The sequence below is a fragment of the Carettochelys insculpta genome, chromosome 6 (assembly GCF_033958435.1).
Source record: "Carettochelys insculpta isolate YL-2023 chromosome 6, ASM3395843v1, whole genome shotgun sequence".
Taxonomy (NCBI): Eukaryota; Metazoa; Chordata; order Testudines; family Carettochelyidae; genus Carettochelys; species Carettochelys insculpta.
In genome coordinates, this window is record NC_134142.1 from 19,503,840 (window position 1) to 19,524,374 (window position 20,535).

Sequence of the window (20,535 nt, forward strand, 5' to 3'; positions counted from 1 at the left end):
AAAGGATGTGGATGCTTTGGAGCGGGTTCAGTGGAGGGCAAAGAAAATTATTAGGGGCTGGAGTACATGACCTTTGAGGAGTGGCTGAGGGACTTGGGTTTATTTAGTCTGCAGAAGAGAAAAATGAGGGGCAATTTGATAGCAGCCTTCAACTTCCTGAAGGGGGGCTCTCAAGAGGATGGAGAGAGGCTGTTCTCAGTAGAGACAGATGGCACAACAAGGAGCAATGTTCTGAAATTACAGAGGCAGAGGTGTAAGTTGGATGTCAGGAAAAGCTGTTTTACCAGAAGCGTGCTGAAGCACTGGAATAAGTTATTGAGAGAGGTGGTGGAATATCCATTCCTAGATGTTTTTTAAGGCCCAGCTTGGTAAAATCCTGGCTGGGATGATTTAGTTGTGGTTGATCCTGCTTTAGGCAGGAGACAGGACTAGATGGCCTCCTAAGGTCCTTTCCAGCCCTAGGAGTCTATGAAGTCACAGGAGTGGTCATGTGACCCTAGTCAGTAGTGTGGGTGTGTCATTACAGGTACCTGGCGCAGCTGGCAGAGAGGCAAATCTCCATGGAAGGGCAGAGCTATGGATGCCTCTTCCTTGCACCAGATTCAGCTGCTTGTCCAGGATGGGCTGGGGGAACACAAGATTTCCTCTTCTCCTGCAAACAGCGTCTGGGGCTGGGGCTGGGGCCAAGTCAACCCCCGGTTCCCCCCAGCTTCTTCCCACTACAGGAAGCACTGCAACCCCCACTTTCACTTTCTGTCCCCATCACTCCTCAGCTGCAGGAGCAGAGGTCATTGCATGGAGGTGGGCTGCTCCCTCCTCTGCTCAGTTCCTGTGTACACAACCTCCCACCATATGCAGATTCCCGTCAAGCCTCATAGTCCAACCCCCATCCTGTTGAGCCTCATCTTCCTGTATTCAGAGCTCCCTGGATGAGACCTATCCCCTGCACCCAGACCCTCCCACCAAATGCCATCTCACCTGCATCCAGAACCCCACAATGAACCCCATGCATTTAGCACTCCTGCCCATGGACTTGCCCCATGAGCCACCCATCCACAGACTTACTGCACAGAGCCCTCTCACCAAACACCTGAACACTTCCACACTAAGTCCCTCCACACTTGGATCCTTCTGGGCTGAGTCTGTCTTCCCCACAACCGGACTTGGGGACAGGCTGGGTGTGCAAGAGAGACTCTGTCCCCCCCTTGCTACCTTAGTGTGCCTGGTGCAGAGAGGCAGAACCCAGAGATATTTCCGTGGCAGGTTTGGATCTTGTATTGTTTCAGGGTTGGGTGCAGCCTCACCGAGACCATGTCACGATCTCCCATTTCCATACAGCCAGTGGCCTGCACTTCCAAATGCTATGCTGGAGCCTTCACATTTATTTATTGGAAAATAAAATAGGCACATTTTTTTTTATTTTTTATTTTTATTTTATTTATTTATTTTATTTTTATTTTTTATTTTTTTATTTTATTTTTATGCATAAATCTCTCAGGAGCATAATAAATATAATGGTTGTCTAGAGGGATATGGCAAATAGTTTCTTTAATTGAAAGTGCAGGGGATGTTTAGGTAGGAAGAAAACAATTATTTTTCAAAGAGTTCAAATGTGACTGGAAGGCAGACACTTACGCAAAGGACCATTAGATGTTTAAAGACCTTGCAGTTACGTCTCCTCTGACAACAACTTCAGTTGCACAGTGGCCTTTACAGAAATATTCAAGTACTGATTACTTCAAAGCCAGAACAAAACCTAGGGAATCATTACTATTTTTTGCAGCATCTGCATTTGCCTTGTCAATTTCCCCACACATATACTGACCAGATCTAGTATATTGAATTGCTTTGGAAAAAAATGAGATTTCATTGGCTGTGTGACCTCAGCCTATCATCTGGCATGATGCTTTAGTCTGAGCAGCAACAAGTTAAACTCCAGGTGCAAGACGGCTGGATAACGTTCCTTTCCCATGTACAGCAATTTCTTTAATCAAAAGAGATGCAGAATTATAACTTCAGTCTATCTCTGGGTTTGCTCAGTTGGATTCAATGGTTTTGCATTTTACTGATCTCTTGTCAGTTCTCCTCTCCTTTGTTTTATCTCAGTTTTCCACATTAATTTCAGATTGTCTTCAACTCTGTGATGCTGTCTTATCTTTCTTGGTGCCAGGACACGCTCCGGGGTGCATGAAGTACAGAGTTTGGATTTTAGTTATGTCCACAGAACCAGTGGAGGAATTTGGAACTCAAAGGTGTACTGACCATCCTTGACACTGGCCCAGTCTGCCCTGAGGCTACATAACAGCAGCTTCAATATAATATGTCATTTGGGGCATGCATGTCATAGGTTCACCTCTTGCAAGCACCCACCTCTGGCCGAGTGTGCATGCCTGCACTCTCTCTGTTGAAACCGTCTTTGAAACCCCACACCAGCCAAGTCAAACCACCAACGTGAATAAACAAACCCCTTCTGGGGTACACACTTAATAAGGGCCCCTACCAGTGACCTCTGTAGTGTCCTTCGAGTCCATTCCCTCCTCTGGTAGAGAGTGGTGCCCTGAGGGCTTCCCCTCCTGCGACAGTGTTATTACTCTTACCTCAGGGCTCCACCTCATAGTCCCATTATAGCTCATCTATCTTCTAAGCGCCCCACACAGAGTTATTTGTGGTGCAGCCACTCTTCCAGCCAGGCCGGCAGTCTCCTGCTCTGCTCAGTTTGAGGTCTCCAGAGGAACGGAACTAACTCTGGGCCTGCAGATCCTTTTACATGGCCTTCATGGCCCCTGGTTGTCTGCTTCCTCCACTGCCTCTCAAGCTTGCCTGGTGGACTTCTCTATGACTTCTCTTCTGGGTGGGGTGTGGCAAGGCCACAAGCCTTCCACCAGGGGCTTGGTCCACCCTGTCATACTCACCATCTTCTGTGTCACTTTTAGGGTATTAAAAATGTTGTTTTCCTTTGTTAGGGTGCATTTACACTAGCCGGCTACTTCGAAGTAGCTGGCACAACGTTGAAATAGCATGCGTCGTGTCTACACACACTGTGTGCTATTTCGACATAGAAATTGACAATAGGCAGCAAGACGTCGAAATCGCTATTCCTCTCTGAAGATGGGAACAGCATCCTACTTCAACATTCAATGTCAAAGTAGGGTGTGTGTAGACAACCCGTGTTCTGCTATATCGAAATAGCGGGGTCCTCCATGGCGGCCATCAGCTGAGGGGTTGAGAGACGCTCTGTCCAGCCCTTGCAGGGTTCTTTGGTCGCCGCATGCAGCAGCCCTTAGCCCAGGGCTTCTGGCTGCTGCTGCTGCTGCTGCAGCTCGGGGTCCATTCTGTGAGCACGGGTTCTCCAACCAGTTGTTGGCTCTGCGGACCTCGTGCTGTGCAGGCCGAATTTGTCTGGGAGGAGCCCCTTAAGGGAGTGGCTTGCTGTTGACCCAAAGGGCTAGACCAGTCTGTGACCCCGTCTGCAGGCTTTGCTGGCCCCTTATTTCAATGGGGAGTGCTTGTGTGTTTGGACACTCCGTATTTTCTTCTGGGGCAGCTCCTTTTGACATTCCCCGTCGCTACTTCAGCGTTGAACGTCGATGGCACCAGCCCTGGAGGACATGTAGACGATACACATTGAAGTAGCCTATTTCGATGTTCTTACTTTGAAATAGGCTACTTTGACATAATGTGTTAGTGTAGATGTAGCCTTAAAGGCAGAAGCTTCAGTGTCATCCCAAGCCTAGTGTGTGATGTTTGAATCTGTCTGTCAGTCACTCATAACTCCTGTTTATGCTGTTTTGAAAAGCTGAAGAAATGACAGCATTTTTTAAACGGACGTTTACTGTCAGCTGAGTCCTGACTTCAATTCAGAAGTGAGTGGAATGGAAAATGTTTGTTTTCCTTGGGATATCAAAACACTGGGGTCAATGCATATGGACATTTTAATGACATTCAGTTATCTTGTGATAACAGTTCCATTAATGTCAATCATCACTGCTCCTTCTCAGTCTGTAATCTCCTAGAAGACAAGACAGGGTTGGTTCTAGAATGGAAGCCTTTTTCCCCCCATGCAAAAATTGGAAAATGTCAAGATACTCTTAGATGAGATGTGCTGAAAGATTCATCCTGTTGTATGTAGTTGCAAAGAACAGCGAATCTGACAGGCTGTTGACAGTTAGGGTATATTGTCTGTAGACCCTCTGAACTGGAGGCTGTCACCTTCTTAAATATAGTGATTACCATAAGAACCCTTTTCCAAAATGTGGTACTTATGGTAATTACACCATTGTCAGTACTGAGTGCTTGATGCTGGGGTGCTTATATAGTTATCAGAGGACAGCATTCCTGGGACAATACTTCTCAAATAAGTACTATTATTATTAATAATAAATTAATAATATAAAAATCAGAACAGAATACTTACCTGTTTTGTAGCATCTACTGTGAAGGCTGAACATTTGTGTAGTATGGTTCTGAAATCTACAGTCTCTGTGGCTGCAGATGCTATGAACTGGTTTGACAGCAGCAAATCTAACTTGCTCTATCTGTGTAGAATGGCATACCCTTTCCAGACTTGTCTCTGTGCCTGACTGAAGAAATAAACAAAACCTTTCTGACAGTGAGGTGCTGCATGTCTTTTATGTATACCATAATTAATTTCTGGACCACAACAACCACATATGAAAAAAATGCTCACAAACATTTACCTGATAAATTAATTCATCAGCAACTTTTAATGCAATAAAACATGTCTTAATGAGCTATCTGGAGGAGAGGAAATTAATCACTTATCTTACAAATACCAACTTGAGAGCACTGCTTATGTCAGTTAAAATAGTTAATGACTTTAGAGGGAGCATGGAGGTGCACAGTCAAAAATGCACTCCCTCATCAGTCACGTTGTCAGTCCAGTTTGCACAGTTACTTGCCCCTTTGGGATCTTGACAGGAGAGATATTGGGACAAAGGGAATACATCCAGACCTGGCATGCCCAGTCTTGATTTATCCTTGCTTTTTGTTTATCCGAAAGGCTTCAGCAGCAAGCGATCTCTCAGCATCTTTGTTCGTGTACATTTTCTTCAAAATGGAAACCGTAAGCTTTGGACTTACCTCTGCCTGGTGCTGAATACACCCTCAGTGTTCCCAGCTAAAGCTTATCTGGAGGTTACTCTCTTCTAGAGGCAAAATTCACTTCATCTACGTCAAGCCTACATATAATTTCTTTAGGTGGTTACAGTACAGAGGAGCTGGCAAGGTACTAGCTAACAGAGCTGGGAGGTGTAATTCCCAGGTTGGGCACATGTACACAGTGTAGCTCATGTTGAGCTAGTGCACAAAAAGAGCACTGCAGGTAGGGGTTCAGCTAGCCACCTGAGTACACTCCTGTCCAGCCCCCTGGCTATGTCCTTGGGCAGCTGGTCTGAGCCACTGCCCCTACAGGGATGGCCACACTGCTATTTTCAGGTGCTAGTTTGAGCTGAGTCCCCATGAGTATGTCTGACTAGCTGCAGTGTAAACAAAAGCCTCAAACCCTGTGGCTGGAGTGCTGAATCCCAATAACTCAGTGGTGACTAAGATTCTGGGCTGCAAAAGAAGCCACAACTTCTCTGCGCTACTCACATGGGCTGTTTGTGTCACTGGAACTGGATAAACATGCATTCAGCGCTCGCTTCTCAAGCACGTTCCCATTGCTTCTTTCCACACAAACAATGTATGGGAGCTATTGTAGGGTCTTCCCCAGTAGTGCATTGGGAGACTGGAGGCATAGGGCTTACCTGCTTCAGTGGTAGCTCCCGCATAGAGCCCAGATACCTATTAAAGCATCACACAGCACTTGCTAAACCAGGTGAGGAAGCCATGCAGAGGGAACCTTGCGCAGAAGTGTTCTGTCAATATACCAAAGCTGGAGTAAGGAGCACAAGAAAAATACTAGGTTAGGAGGTTTACAATAGCGTGGATGACTTTATTCCAATGAAACAGTATTGTTTTATTATCACATCTTCATGTGGCAAAGTTCAGATCGACTCTGCTCCTGTCTACAATGAAATCTCCCTCCCTGTGGTGTATCCTTACAGCCCTTACACTCCCCATTTTGCTAGTGCAGACTGGGTTCTCAGCTGATATTCACTGAAGCCAATGAAAATGGTTCTAAATGGGGTTTGGGTGCATCCCTATGTGCTCACTTCTGTTCACTGGTTTTAAGCCCCCCAAAGGTGTAAGGAGGTATAAGGAAGCCCCCTGCCCTGCATGTGATTTCCTACATTATCAGAGCCTGCATAGGATGACAGGGGAAGGGAGGAAGCATGATGCTAAGCTGCTACTCTTCTCCTCTACAGCTGATGAGGGGAGTGGTCACGCAGGACTTAAAAGAATCAGTGGAGCTAATGTTTCACCCATCACAGCTGAGTAGTCCCACAGGCAGCAGCATACTGTGTGAGGAAAAGGGCTGGTACAGATAACTAACCCCGGGGGCAAGAAGATAGCAGGGACCAGGCAGAATCCAGCCCTTTACCTGTAGCAGCACAGGGACTATGTGATGATCCCCCTCAGTCTGCACTGCGAGGGTGCAATCCAGCTCCAGGTGAGCCCCTTCAAATGTTTATGATCAGATTGTATATTTTCCTCTAATTTGTTTTTTATTTCATTTGCCAGTGGTTGGGAAAGCACCTTCCATGGAACATAGATTTATCTGGAAATCAATAACTAGCAGTGCACACAACATAATGGAAGCGCAGTTGAAATGCATAGAGCTAATTCTCCCTCACACCATTGTTGATCATCACTGGGATTGGTGAGGCTAGACCAGTGCAGAATTGATATAAATTAAACCAACTCCCCCACTGCTTGCATCAGTGTTGTTCTGAAGTAAATCCACCAGAATGATTTTGAGCCGACACACTCAGTATAAGGGATTTCAGATTCCGCCTGTGAATCAGGCATGTGGCCTCCTCTTTAATCACTCCCTGAGAGGGGCTTCTGGAGTTTATCCACATGTAGGGTTAATTAGTAGAAAAAAAAAAGGAAACTGTAATATTGTATTTAGGAAAAAATGAGACTGTTTGTAATGTATTAATTCTTTGTATGATAAGTAATAAGATTAACTATGAACACAGGATTAGTCTAATGTTATCAATTTATATTTATTATTCAAGTTATGTTGTAATATGTACCATTAAGGACAAAACCAGACTCCATATTGTAACCAAGGATCCATTTTGATACCATACTCCATTTTGTAAAGCTGGGTTGAAACCAAAACTCTACCTAAATTGTGTGAAAAAGGTATGAATTGTATTAGATGTGTGAATGGGGAATGTGTGATTGTGTGTGATTGAGCCTCAACACCAGCCTGTCCTGATGATCAAACACCAGTGGCTGAAGAGTGCAGACAACTCCCTGAATGTGAGAAAAAGATCCACCCCGAAGAGAAAAGAACAAAGTTCCATTAAGGACAAGGGGAAAGTCATGTCTGAACACCGAGGCAGCATGACACAGCAGGACCTGTAGGCTTACATCTAACTTAAAGCCAATAAAAGAAGGGGTGAGAATGGAAGACCTCTGGGTAATGTTCTGCTTGCAACACCAAAGAGCATCGGTGTGTGCCCGACCGAGACCGGCTCTTCCTCATGCCCGGCTGTCCTGGCCATTTAGCCACCACAAGCTGTGAACTCAAGCTACAAACTCGCCTTGTCCCCTGAAAAGATCCTGCGTATTTTATCTGTATAACACACACAAAGCTGACTCTTGCGTGACCCAGGAGTTCGTGCAGTTCTGTACTGGCTTTGTACTCAGAGCAGTAGAACTGTCCGTGGTGCTGATCAGAGCTTGCCCTGTAGCTGATGCTGTTTTCATCCTTTACCCCTGGAGCAGCTTTTCTGACACCAGAATGCTCCACACCCTTGTCTTTCCTGGCAGAACACCAACACCAGCAACTGGATTCCAGTGGTTCTGGAACACTTTTTCTAGTTGGGATGCTGACAGCTGTCGAATCAAACTTCCTGTATTTAATGGAAACCACTTCAAGCCAGGAGAGCTGCAGCACCCCCCACACTGCTACTTCCAGCACCAATACTGAATCTGCCAATTTTTGTCTTAATTCCTCCCCTTAGTCCCACTATTTGACTAGGAAACAAGTGCAGTTGCTTCTTCTGGGCTAAGTATCAGAGGGGTAGCTGTGTTCCTCTGTATCCACCAAAACAATGAGTCATGTGACAACTTATAGACTAATAGATATATTGGAGCATAAGCTTTCTGCATCTGGATCTGACAAAGTAGGTCTTTGCCCATGAAAGCTTCTGCTCCAATATATCTGTTAGTCTACAAGGTGCCACAGGACTTCTCATTGTTTCTTCTGGGCTAAAAATGTCTGGACCCTGATGCATCCTTCGGTGACAAACTACACTTCAGTGTATAACTGGGCCCTGCTTGGTCCAGTATGTTTTTCTACCTCATGTGCAAGGGTGTAATAAGGACTGGAGTTTTACAGTGGATTAGGCTTGTGTACATATGCAGTCAAATGTACCCTGTGGTCAAAGCAGCTGCTACAACCACCATAACCTGGGTGCCAGCTATGGGCATCTGCATTGCCTTCCTCTCACAATGGGCTGCGTGGAAGTCTGGATTGTTTCTGGCCAAGGGCAAGTACCACCATGTATTGGCCACTTTGGTGGTACAGACAGGTTATTAGTGGCCCGAGCCCAGCAGGCTCCAGTGCTAAACGTGCTCTGGCCTGGGACTGAACAGGGCTGCCTTGGGAGCTGGATTTTGCTGTGGAAGAGGAACAATTTCCCTCCATGCAACTGCCAGTCCTGGCGGCGAGGTCAGGGGCTGCAAGCGGAGCAGGAGCCGGCAGCTGGCCCCAAGTCTCCGCGCAGGCACACAGGCAGTGGTTAGCTACATTTTCCACCTGCAGGACAGGCCTGGGGCAGTGTGGTCAGTGCAGGTGTGACTGCCCAAGGCAGACCTGAACCTGGCACCGCTGGAGCTCAGCCCAGGAGCCTCCACAGCTGGAGCCGAAAGGCAGGGGGAGCTCAGCTAAGAATGAGTCTCCTCTGCCTCCTTTCTCTGGGATGGCGGCCTAGGTGCCGCCCCCTGGGGCAGTGACCCACACCCGGTGTGTGGCTTACGCAGCAGCGGCCAGACACCTCCTCCTCGTGCGGGACCGGCCTGGGGCCGGGGCCACGCTTTGGCTGGCGGGCGGTAGGCGCTGGGTGTAGCTCTGGCTTGGGCCCTGCAGCCTGGGAGGCGCCCGTGGCCCCTCGCAGCAGCGGGGCCGGCAGGGCAGGTGCAGCCGCAGGGGTTGTGGCTGCAGCGTGGCGGGCGGCTCCAGGGGCCGCCAGGGGGCCCCCGGCGAGACTGGGCATGTTCCGGCGCCGCCGCGGCCACCCGCGCTGAGCCCGGGCCGGGCGAGCCCAGCGCGCATCCTCCCGCTGCTCCCCGCCCCCGGGTGGCTGCGGCAGGCTCCCGCCCCAGCGCCCGGCCGCCGCCGCCATGGCGCTGAGCAACCTGCTCTTCGCCCAGTGCGTCGGCTACTTCCTGGCCTTCCTCTGCAGCTTCGTGGTGGTGGTGCCGCTGTCCGAGAACAGCAACGACTGCCACGGCCGTTGCCTGCTCTTCACCGAGGGCATGTGGCTCAGCGCCAACCTGACGGCGGAGCAGCAGCGCTTCACCGTGCAGGAGTGGGGGCCGCCGGCCGCCTGCCGCTTCAGCCTCTTCGCCGGCCTGCTCTCGCTTCTGCTGGCCGCCGCGCAGGCCTGGCGCGCCCTTTTCTTCCTCTGCAAGGGCCACGAGGAGTAAGTAGCGGGGGAACGGGGCCTAGAGCCTGCCTTCCCCAGCCTGTCTCCCCCCAAGAGCTTGTTCCCCGGTTGAGCCCCCCAGCGCCCCAAAACCTGCCTCCCTCTAGAGCCTGCCCCCAGCCTGTCTCCCCCCAGAGCTTGTTCCCCGGTTGAGCCCCCCAGCGCCCCAAAACCTGCCTCCCTCTAGAGCCTGCCCCCAGCCTGTCTCCCCCCAAGAGCTTGTTCCCCGGTTGAGCCCCCCAGCGCCCCAAAACCTGCCTCCCTCTAGAGCCTGCCCCCAGCCTGTCTCCCCCCAGAGCTTGTTCCCTGGTTGAGCCCCCCAGCGCCCCAAAACCTGCCTCCCTCTAGAGCCTGCCCCCAGCCTGTGTCCTGCCAGAACTTGTTCCCCAATCAGCGCCCCCCCCCCCCCGCATCACCAAATCTGTCTCCTCTGGAGTTTGTTCCCTGTTAAATGTTGCCTCCTGCCAGAATTGCTCCCCTGCCCCACCAAATATGCCTCTCTCCCAGAGCCTGCCTCCAAACCTGGCTCCCCCAGAGCTAGTCCCCTGTCAGAAATCAGCCCTGCTTCCCAAAACCTACCTGCCTGCCAGAGCCTGTTCCCCAGAGCCCACCCCCCAAATCTGACTCCCCACAGAGCTTGTTCCCCTGCCAGTCACCCATTGCCCTTCAAAGTCTGCCTCCTTGCCAGAATTCTTGCCACCCAAAACCTGCCTGCCTGTCCTTCAACAGAACTTGCTCCTCAAAACCTACTTCCAGCCTCCCTACCAGTCTTCCCACAAAGACCACTACCTGCCAGAACTTGTCCCCCAGAGCCTGAGTTCCTGCCACAGCCTGCCCCCCCCAAAACCTGCCTTCCTGCTAGAGCTCCCCCACCCCTAGAGTCTGTCTGCCCCCTTTAACGCCTGCTCACCGGAGCCTGCCTTGCTAGAATCTGATCCGCATCTACCAGTGTCTATCCCCATTTTGCTGAGGCAGCCCCACAGCTGCAGCCCCAAGGCAGGCAAGGGGGCACAGGGAGGGGGGGTCAGAATTTTAACTCAGTGCTGGGACATCCAGTGCCCCTCACCCACATTGCCCTGCCAGGCAATGGGATCTGACACTTCCTCCAGGACCTTCACCTTCCTATTAGGGGAGTGACTTAGGGTGTGATGTAGGACCCTGGGTTATTTATTGTGTCACCAACTCAACTGGAGTAGGGTCAGTCCTTAGAGAACTTTTGCTCTCGACTGCTTGTTCCTAGGCAACATTGAGAGCTTCCTAAGGAGGCTCTAGCCTGCCATCCTTTGATCCCTAACCCCTTTGCAGGCACCTGCCAAGTGGATGGGATTAAATCAGGGTGAAGGAGGGTTTAATAATCAAGCTCCTAAACTTCCAGAGAAACTGCAAACAGTGGAGTTTTGTGAGGGAGTTTAGGGAATCCATGAGTGCCAGATACACATGATAAGTGTTCTCTATATTTAGGTTAATAACACTACCCCCACCTCCAGATCACCCTTCCCAAAGAACAAACAACTCTGCAAGAGTAAAGAGAATGCAGGCAGAAGTCCAACAGCAGATGGGAGGCCACCTAATTTATTGCACTGAATGCAACAAGTAGGATTAACTGTCTTGTAGATGGGGAGCACATATGTGCATTTTGATGCAAGGAACTCATAGCCCTCAGAGACTAAGCGTGGACTTTTGAGGCCCAAGCGTTAAAATGGAGGAGCTAAGGGAGATGGGGTACATAGATGAGACATCCAGGGACACTGAACAGCTCTCCCACCCCCAGTTTGATAGGCTTTGTGGTACTGAGCAGATTAAGGAAGGAGAGCATTACATTGGAACAGAGGGAAATGATCTCAGAGCTGGTACCTTCCTTCCAGATTATGGTACGATATCCGTTCCCATTGTAGATACCTCTCCAGGGGAGTGGACTCTGATTATTAGGAAGAGATTGCTAATATTAATGCAGGATTTGCTTATTGGACATACAGATTGTTGGGTTTGTAATGACGGAGGACAACGTGGTGAATTTTCTGTCAAATGTAAAGATGCAGATAGACTTACATGCAGTGCTGCAGAGGAGCCTGTGGTTGTGATCCATGTAAATATCTGTGACATAGGGAAAGATAGAAGAGAGGTCCTGGAGGTGAAACGTAAATGGTTAGGTAAGAGATTAAAGGACCTCCATGGCAGCATTCTTCAAAATGCTTCCAATGCTATGCGCAGGGCCAGTTAGGCAGAACAGCAGGGCCCCTCTTTTGAGTGGGAACATATCACTTTAGGATGGATTGCAAAGATAAAATTCTAGACACAATTAATTTTTCCAGGGGCAGAAGGGGCAGCAACATTAAAGCACTGCTGTGGCAGTGCTGCTGGATCTTACTAGCAGGCCCTTTGATGAGGGCAACTGCTCCTGGGCACAGCAATTTAAAAAGGCTGAGCACCCAGGGTCCTTCAAATCGCTACCAGAGCCCCAGGGCTCTTGGCTGCTACCACTGCAGTCCTGGGCTGCTGGTGGTGATGTGTCTGCCCAAGACCTGTTCCTTCCACCTGAGGCCCTGCTCCTTCTGGGGCCCAGAGCTGCCCCCACCCCCTTGCCAAGGACGCTGGGCTTGGTGCAGGGTGCACCAGTAAGTCCCAGTGTCTGCTTTCACTCCTGAGCAAGCATAATTTCAATACCAGGAAAATGGATCAAGTTCCTGATAATTGGGAATAAGAAATACACCATGGATCCTGCAAGCAATATTTAGCTAGGGAGTAAATTAAAATGTTTAGAGTAAGTGGAAGGCTGTGAGTTCCGGTGGCCAGAGCACTGGACTGGGAATCAGGAGAGTGGGGTGCAGTTTCCAGCTTGCTGGTGGTCTGTTGTATGGCCTGGAAGAAATAATTTTTGTGTTTCTAATTTCCTTTCCACCCTCTGTCTTGTCTTAGATTGTAAGGTCACTGGAGCAGGGACTGTCTTGCTATGTATTTGTTCAGTGCTTGGCCATAGTATTGGAACAGTTTATTCAGGGAAATAGTGGATTTTCCATTACTGGCAATTTTAAAATCACAGGTGGTTGCTTCCCTAAAAGATCCCCCCTAGGAAATACTTGGAATCAATTCTATCAGGTGGTCATGACTGGATAATCACAGTCCTTTATGGCCTCAGAATCCGTGAATCTTGCTTGAGATCTCAAAGAGCTACTGCAATGCAAAAATACCAGAGTTGAATATTATTCTGTGATAATTCTTGTTTTGGCCATTGTGAAACTTGTCTCTCTCAAAGTGGGGGTGTCCCACTGGTGAGCAATGTAAGTGATATTGACATAGGCTGTAGTGTCAATCTGCCCTTAGACTATCCAATATTAAAATGTGCTATATTTGATTTACAGTCAAACAATAGCAAGTTTTCTCAAGATTGAAATCTTACCCTTTAAGATCTAAATTTAAGAGAAGCTTTTTTAATGCACTTTGAAAAATGTATTTTAAACACATATCATAAACCTCAATTAACTGTAGATTTTAACTTCCAGATGTATTTTATTGTCTATAGTTTTAAACAGCTCATTTTGAAAAAAAGAAAAAAAACTAATAGGATTTTCATGGTGTATTTTTTTCAAGACTTTCATAATTTTTGATCTATTTCCAATTTTGGGTATTTATTTTGTTGTGCAATTCCTTTGCTGGGATTTGTTCTTCGAGTAGCTATTGAGATTCTTCCATTTCAGCTGAGCTGAATGTTATTCTTTGGTAATACTATTCATAGTTAATGAAATGTTAATCTGGGTAAGAAAGGATTTAGAAGGCTGCTGTGTGTTTGAAAGCCAGGATCAGGCATGTTGTTTAAAATACGTGAGTCTAGAACCACACAAGGTCAAAATGGACAAAAACAAGACAACATGTAGCCTGTGTGATGAAATGCGGAAAGGGAAGCTCTGCGCCATGCCCAAATTTGTCATTGCAAATCTGAAAAGCGAATGGAGCATCCAACGTGAGTGATGCCATTAACATTTAAAACACAACTGAGCCACTGACCCTGAAAATGGACCTTTATTGCTATAGTGGTGGAGGAATTTGTACTCTTTGGGAATCATAAATGATGATTGAAGGTGGTTCAGGAAGAAGCAAGATTTAGTGATGCAGGAGCAGGCCAGAGTGCCAGGGACACCTTACCTCTAACCCTAGCTTTGTCACAGGCTTTTGTGCCTTGGTCAAGTCACTTCAATTCTTTCCCTTAACCTGCTCCTTCTCTCCCACAGTTTCCGTATTGGTAAAGTGGGAATAAACTTAGTTATCTGCTTAACAGAAATGTGGTGGTTTTTGATTGACTTCTTCTTTAAAGACAAAGAGCACTAAGTTAATGCTAAATATTAATAGTTTGTTTTGTTTTCTCCTCATCATGAGTGAAAACATTTAACATATACCCCTCCAGTGACATCTGGCATCTACTCCCATCAACCTTGTATGGATTTCAGTAGGAGTAGAAACTGGCCACAAGTATGAATGCCGCACACAATAGATCTTGTGTTTCTGGGAGACTTGCCATGCTGAAGTCCTCCCCCTGAAAAACCTAAAACAGCTTGAAAATGTGATGGCCCTGCACTGCCCTTGATTTTAATGGACATCATGCACTGAAAGTAACAGGAATTGCCTTTGATCTCATTGGGTGAAAATTGTCGCGGGGGTAGGAATTTATCCATGGTGTTGTAAGGGACTCAGAATTTCCCATACTGATTGTTAAGGTTCATCTCCTGTAATGGCAGCACATAGCTCATAAGGATGAATAAGCTGTGATCATTTTTCTCAAGTGTTTCATTAAACTAAACTCTGACATGCTTTTAGATTCAGTGATCAAATACTCACAGATTGAGTAGTTCTGGCAAGGACGGTCTATTTTCTTCAGACACAATGGAAAATAAGATGCAGATGTTTGTAAAAGTAAGAGTGGGAAAGACTGATGTAGGCAAGTCAAGTTTGTTTGGACACAAAGTGATTGGACGTGGGGGCAGATTTTATCGTGGGTCAGGGGAGAACTAGAAGGTTTTTGTCAGCTAGGTTCGTTAAACTAGTAGGGAGGGGTGATCAACTCACAGGATTCTGCGTGGATCATTTTTAAGACTGATGGGGGAAGTCCCAGCACTCAGTTTTGCAGGTCCTGGGTACTTGTCTGGAGAATATTTTGATATACCGATATCTCCAAAAGTCCAGGACCCTATCTAAAGCATATACCTAGAGCTGAGTATCATATCTGGTACTATTCTGAGCTGTAATGCTAGCGCAGCCCATCAGCTGATGTAAATGGATGTAGATGCATTGAACTTAACCGGTTTATACCCGGTGAGGTTCTGGCCTGCTATGCACACTGCACATATATGCAGAAATGAGCCCTTTCCCATGCTGCCAGCAGTATAAGTTTAGATGATTAAAATAATTATAGTTATCAGTATTTTGTTTTATTTTTAGTTTTCTTTTCTTAGGCAATTTTTGTCCCAATTATCACTATAGTCATGAAATAATTTTAGCTCCAGTTACTGTATAATTTAAGTTAATGACATTTACTTTAACAGTGGTGATTTTCATCATTAGAGCTAATGAAAGGCGTGCTGTGTATGAGCAATCACACATCTTAGTATTTATGATCCAAAATAAGCCTCCTACATTAACAAAAAAAAAGCAAAAGAGCTTACTTAAGTGATGGGCATAATAAGTACTAACATCATAATCCTTAGTCTGTCAATAGTATTAGGAGTTCTTAATTAAAGCAGATGTGTTTCAAATGGAGAGTAGTATCTTTCATATGTACCCAGTGCATGCTACTTACAGAGATTGCTGATGCTGTGTTTCAGCTATTTATGTGTTACATTTTTCTTCCTTTTTATTGCAGCTCTTTCTTTTATGCCTTCCTCAATTTGCTGATCAGCGTCTTTGTGGTTTTTGTCATCTTTATTGCTAGCACTATAGTGAGTGTAGGATTTAACATGTGGTGTGATGCTGTTACCGAAAAAGGAAGCATGCCAAATAGGTTAGTATTGAATTAGAAATTTCTTGTTTCATACATGCACAAATAAATGGAGGTATTACCAAATATAGTTATTAAAATCATAGAAAGTAGACAAGGAAAGGTATTTAAAACCCAAAAGTGTCTTTGTAAAGGTATGTTTTTTGGATTGGGATCAAAACAATGAATACGTTTTTGCTGGTAGTCCACATGAAAGAAATGCACTGTATAGTTATTTCATTGAGATTTCACTGTCTTTTGGAGAGTCAGAGTTGTATGGAAAAGCACAAGTAGGCTAGAAAGAAATTAACACAAAATCTTTATAAATTGTTGTGAAAAGAAAACCTAGGTGTGATAAATCTCTAGTAAGGTAGTAAATATTATCTAGTGATTAGAGCAAGGAACTGAGAGTCAGGCCTCCTGAATTTCAAATCCTAGTTCTGCCACTGAATTACTATATGACCCTAAGCAAGTTATTTAGCCTTTCTGTGCCTCAGCCTACCATCTACAGAGTGAGTGAAAAATTTTGGCCTTATAGTGGTGTTTGCCCAGAGATTTTCTAATGAAAAGCAATGTATAAGTGCAAAGTACTGATGTCCAACTTTATTTCAAGAATTGTGGAATATATAGTTAATGAAATAGAATTTGGGTTCAGTGGAGCAGGCAGGTTTTATATCAAACAAATACCAACGAAGAGATTAGAAAGAGTGACATTTTATGTCATATGATATTGAGTAACACTACTACTAGAGCATTAATTTATGTTTCACATTGTCATATGTTGTAAAATGCCATAGTAAATATTCTGTTTAGGACTGCAACGATTAATCGAATTATTCGAATATTCGGTTAAAATTCTATCCCAATTACCACAAAAAAGCCTAATCGAATATTCGGATAAGAATCCAAGATGGCCGACACCACTGAAAAAGGACAGAGAAGAGCCTTCAGAATTCAACCAAGAGCTAGAAAGACCTCCTCAAAATCCTGGGATTTTTTTTCACAGCACCAATAAAAGTCCAAGTTATCTGTAAAATCGGTAGGCAGCCTCTCTTTTACCACCACTGTATCTTCTCCTTGCTGGAGCTTCCGAAACAAAAACACCCACACAATCCCTTCTCCTGAAGCCTTCCCTGATGATGTCAAAAGGTAATGGAGGCTTGTGCACTTTGTTGTGTTTAGCGGTGAAACAAACAGTGTGTTTGAGCAGGAGTTCTTGGGGTGGGTGGTGGAAAAGGAGGGTTTAAAACATATTATTTGCATAATGGAGGTTATGCTACACATTTCAGAAAATCAATGTTATTCATTTACATAATTAAATATTGATTTAAAAAAATGAAATCTCTTTTACCTTAATGTTAGAGGAAATTGGCAAGCAGCCAGCCACCGAAAACTAATTTGGTAGAATATTCAACTGCTTAGTATTTGAAGCTTGCTGTCTTTGTTCCAGTAAATTTTTGTTGAGGTTAATGGAAACTGATTAGAACTATTTAACAGTTTGTTCTGGGAGTGGACCCAACAAAAGAAGCCTATACTTATTTCAAGGGTAGCAGAATAATCTTTCTAATGGCAACATTGTTATATATATGTTGTTTATAGCTATGAGCTTGTGCTCCTATTTAGAAAAACATGCTAGGAAGGACAGTTCTGAAGTGGCTATTTCAGTCTTATGATTGGTCTGCTAATTTGGAATCTCTGAAATAATTTTCTTTCCTGCCCCACTCTTGTAGCTGTGAAGAACTACAGGATATAGATCTTGAATTGAATTTAGAAACCTCTGCCTTCTATGATCAGTTTGCTATTGCACAGGTAGGTCAGAACAAGATACAACAATGTTACAGTTCGTTAGCTGGACATGGGCTTGGCATCACCAGTGGGAATGTGTCCATTGACTTCAGGAGATGCTGGGGTGGGCCCATAGTGATGGGCATGTTTTTTTTTTTTTCGTTTGCTTCAGATGTTGACGTGTACCTGCTGCTTTTATTGCTCATTCCTGAAATGCAGCACTGTCAGCGAGGCTCAGTCCTGCAAAGTGCTGAGCCTTCTGACCTGAGCCCAACAATTTAGTATGAGACTTTGGCAAGGAGCCTGTTAGAACTAGGAACCCCACCCCCACTGACTTGGGTTGCCCAAGCCCCTCTTTTGGAATGTGTCTTGAATAAGAATCACAGAGATGGGCTGTGGGTAAACTTTTGCAAGAAGTAACAGACTGGTCTGATGACAAGATGGCGTTGCTGGCACACTGGAAACTCTAATCTGGCAGCCCTTGGAAATAGAGTATGCTGGATTACAGAATTTTCCGGGTCGTAGTGGGAGCTGTGGGGTCTGGATGTGAGGAGGATGGAAGTGACGTGCTTAAGTGTTACGCTGTTCCTAGGGGAGCACATGGCTCTGTGCCCTCTGCTGCTCCATGTCGCTGCCACCGGCTGCTATGGGAGCAATGGGGGAAAAGCCTCCAGACCAGCGCTTCACTGCCCTGCCAGCTGTGTGCATAGCGAGCTGCAGTGCACAGAGCTCTTTCCACCTTTCCCTGCCAGGATCTGAACCACAGAGGTTCTGGAATGGGGACACCTAGATTAGAGAGGCCCTAGGGTATTTAAATACCACTCAGTTGGTTCGAGCCTGCCCAAAACTTTTCTTTGATCTCATTAACTGAATGATTTATATGGAGTCTTTCATGGTAAGTCCTAAAAACATTTAAAGCAAACTTAAGTCTATATCCAGATCATTTAAGAGAGTGCTGCAATTTTGATGATGTTTTAATGAAACAAATGCAGATATGAGGTATTACAAGTTAGTCCAAATGAGTGTGATTTTTAACATTTCATTCCATATTTTTATATAATATTTGCTATTTAAAGACCTTTTATATTGGTGAACTGAGATATAAATAAGGAGAAAACCATGAGAGATTTTCAAAAGTGCATTAGGGGTCCAATGTCTTCAACAACATGAGATTATTATTATTATTATGTAAAGGTTTTTTTGTTCAGGGATTAATACAGAAATGGAGGATTAATACACTGTCAATGAACCTGGAAGACAGAAGTGCAACTTATGAAATTCTTAGAGATGATGTGCTTACCTTAGAGAAGTTTCACAGTTTCCCCTGTATTACTTTAACCTAGCACTCATTTCTTATCTGTCTTCTCTTGAGATATTTTTGAAGACACCAAGATGCCATTAATTGATTGTATCTGGGACACATTTGTAAGTGTAATTTAGAACACATCTTAAATTCTGACAGCTTTTACACAGTCCTTCTACAAATACAGGAGAGACATTGCAAGTTTCTTCATTTTCTTTTTACTGTAGGATTTCAAAAGTCAGCAAGCTTTTAAAGACATTTTGCACCACTATAGCTCAGTACAGAAGACTTGTTAGTGAACTGTCAAGAAAATTTTGTCTTGCCCTGTCTCACTGGAGTGTCTCTGTATCTAACACTTTACATTAGAACACAAGTAAAGAGCATTATGTAGGGATCTTAATGTTAATGTAATTCAAATGAAAATATGAGAATATGTTTATGCGTGTGCGTGCAGACACATATCACTGTAGACCTTAGACTTTCTCGTAGCTGGCTTCATACATAAGTTATTAGACACAGAGGGTTGCTAGTAGCCAAATACAGTACAGATACCTGAAGGCTTAGTGGGCTGAGTATATTTCACAAGATATCGTAGTTATATTATATAGGCTTATCGTTGTTAACATTAATAGTTTTTGCTCTTTGCTTTCATAGTAAGTGTAAAGGAAGGGAGGGTCACCAACCTGAAAAGACTGAGGAGAAAATGGGCTAAGTCATCTGCTGGTGTGAATTGTGCACAGCTCATGGAAGTCCAGCCAGATAAAGATCTGGCCTTATGAGGGTTGGTTTTTGCCTTGACAACACTGCATTAATCTCTCTGCCATCTCTTTTCCTGCCTAGTTTGGTCTCTGGGCTGCCTGGCTGACTTGGCTGGGAATTACCATTTTGGCCTTCTTGAAGGTATATCACAACTACAGGCAGGAAGATCTGCTGGACAGCCTGATCCATGAGAAGGAGTTGCTGTTAGGACGATCCTCGTCGCGAACCTTTTTGCAGGATGAGAAAAGTGGCATGATCTAATGTGTGAGCCACTTGCCGGCACGGGTTGTTAATTTTATAATTCAGTATGGCTAGCTGAAATCCAGTGAGTTTGTGAAATCATTGCTTTCCCAAACAGAAATTTAATTGAGAATTACACAGTCCTTTAAGGAAAAATTGTCAGAAGACACATATTAGGATATTATAGTCAGTAAACTGTATGATATGGTATACTTACTTTCCTGTACCTACTGAGCGCAGAACTAAATAAACCTGTACATAAAGTTGACTGTTGCTATTGGGGTTCTAGCCAAGGCACCATTTTGGGAGGGCAGGTGTACCGGCACACAGCTTGCTCTTCTTCCTGTTCCCCTGGTTGTTTGGGGATGAAGGGAAAATGCATGTCTTGTGTGCATGCCTGTCTCTCCAGGCTGGTGTGGGGAGGGAGCAGAGGAGAAATTCATGCAATACGCATACTTTCCTTACCCTTCCTCATATCAGTTGACGTGCGAAGAAGAACAAGTAGCATCTTCATATGCAAGGCTGCTGCCCTCCCAAAATGGCGCCGTTGGTTCTGACGTGATTATGGGAAGATGTTTTCTGAGAATGGTGCTAGCAAAACCTTGCTGAAGACCACCCCTTTAATGTTGTTTGTAGCATGGCTTTAACATTGTTCTAGCTAGCACTACTCTAATCCATGTAGTGACAAAACCTTTGCT

General features: G+C 45.4%; 1 protein-coding gene across 1 annotated transcript; it reads left to right on the top strand.

Annotated features, from left to right (window-relative positions):
• The first annotated feature begins 9,480 nt into the window (after positions 1 to 9,480).
• TMEM179 (transmembrane protein 179) lies at positions 9,481 to 20,152 on the top strand. The gene is made up of 4 exons (XM_074998696.1): positions 9,481 to 9,782; positions 15,637 to 15,774; positions 17,481 to 17,559; positions 19,679 to 20,152. Exons 1-4 carry the CDS (start codon positions 9,481 to 9,483, stop codon positions 19,856 to 19,858), a joined length of 699 nt encoding a protein of 232 aa, XP_074854797.1. The 3' UTR covers positions 19,859 to 20,152.
• Positions 20,153 to 20,535: the final 383 nt, after the last annotated feature.

Bases quoted from the DNA above. Each gene is read 5' to 3' on its own strand.
- TMEM179 (XM_074998696.1), top strand. From the start codon at position 9,481: ATGGCGCTGAGCAACCTGCTCTTCGCCCAGTGCGTCGGCTACTTCCTG. The intron at 9,783-15,636 runs GTAAGTAGCGGG...TTTTTATTGCAG, and splicing joins CTCTGCAAGGGCCACGAGGA to CTCTTTCTTTTATGCCTTCC. The intron at 17,560-19,678 runs GTAGGTCAGAAC...TTTCCTGCCTAG, and splicing joins ATCAGTTTGCTATTGCACAG to TTTGGTCTCTGGGCTGCCTG.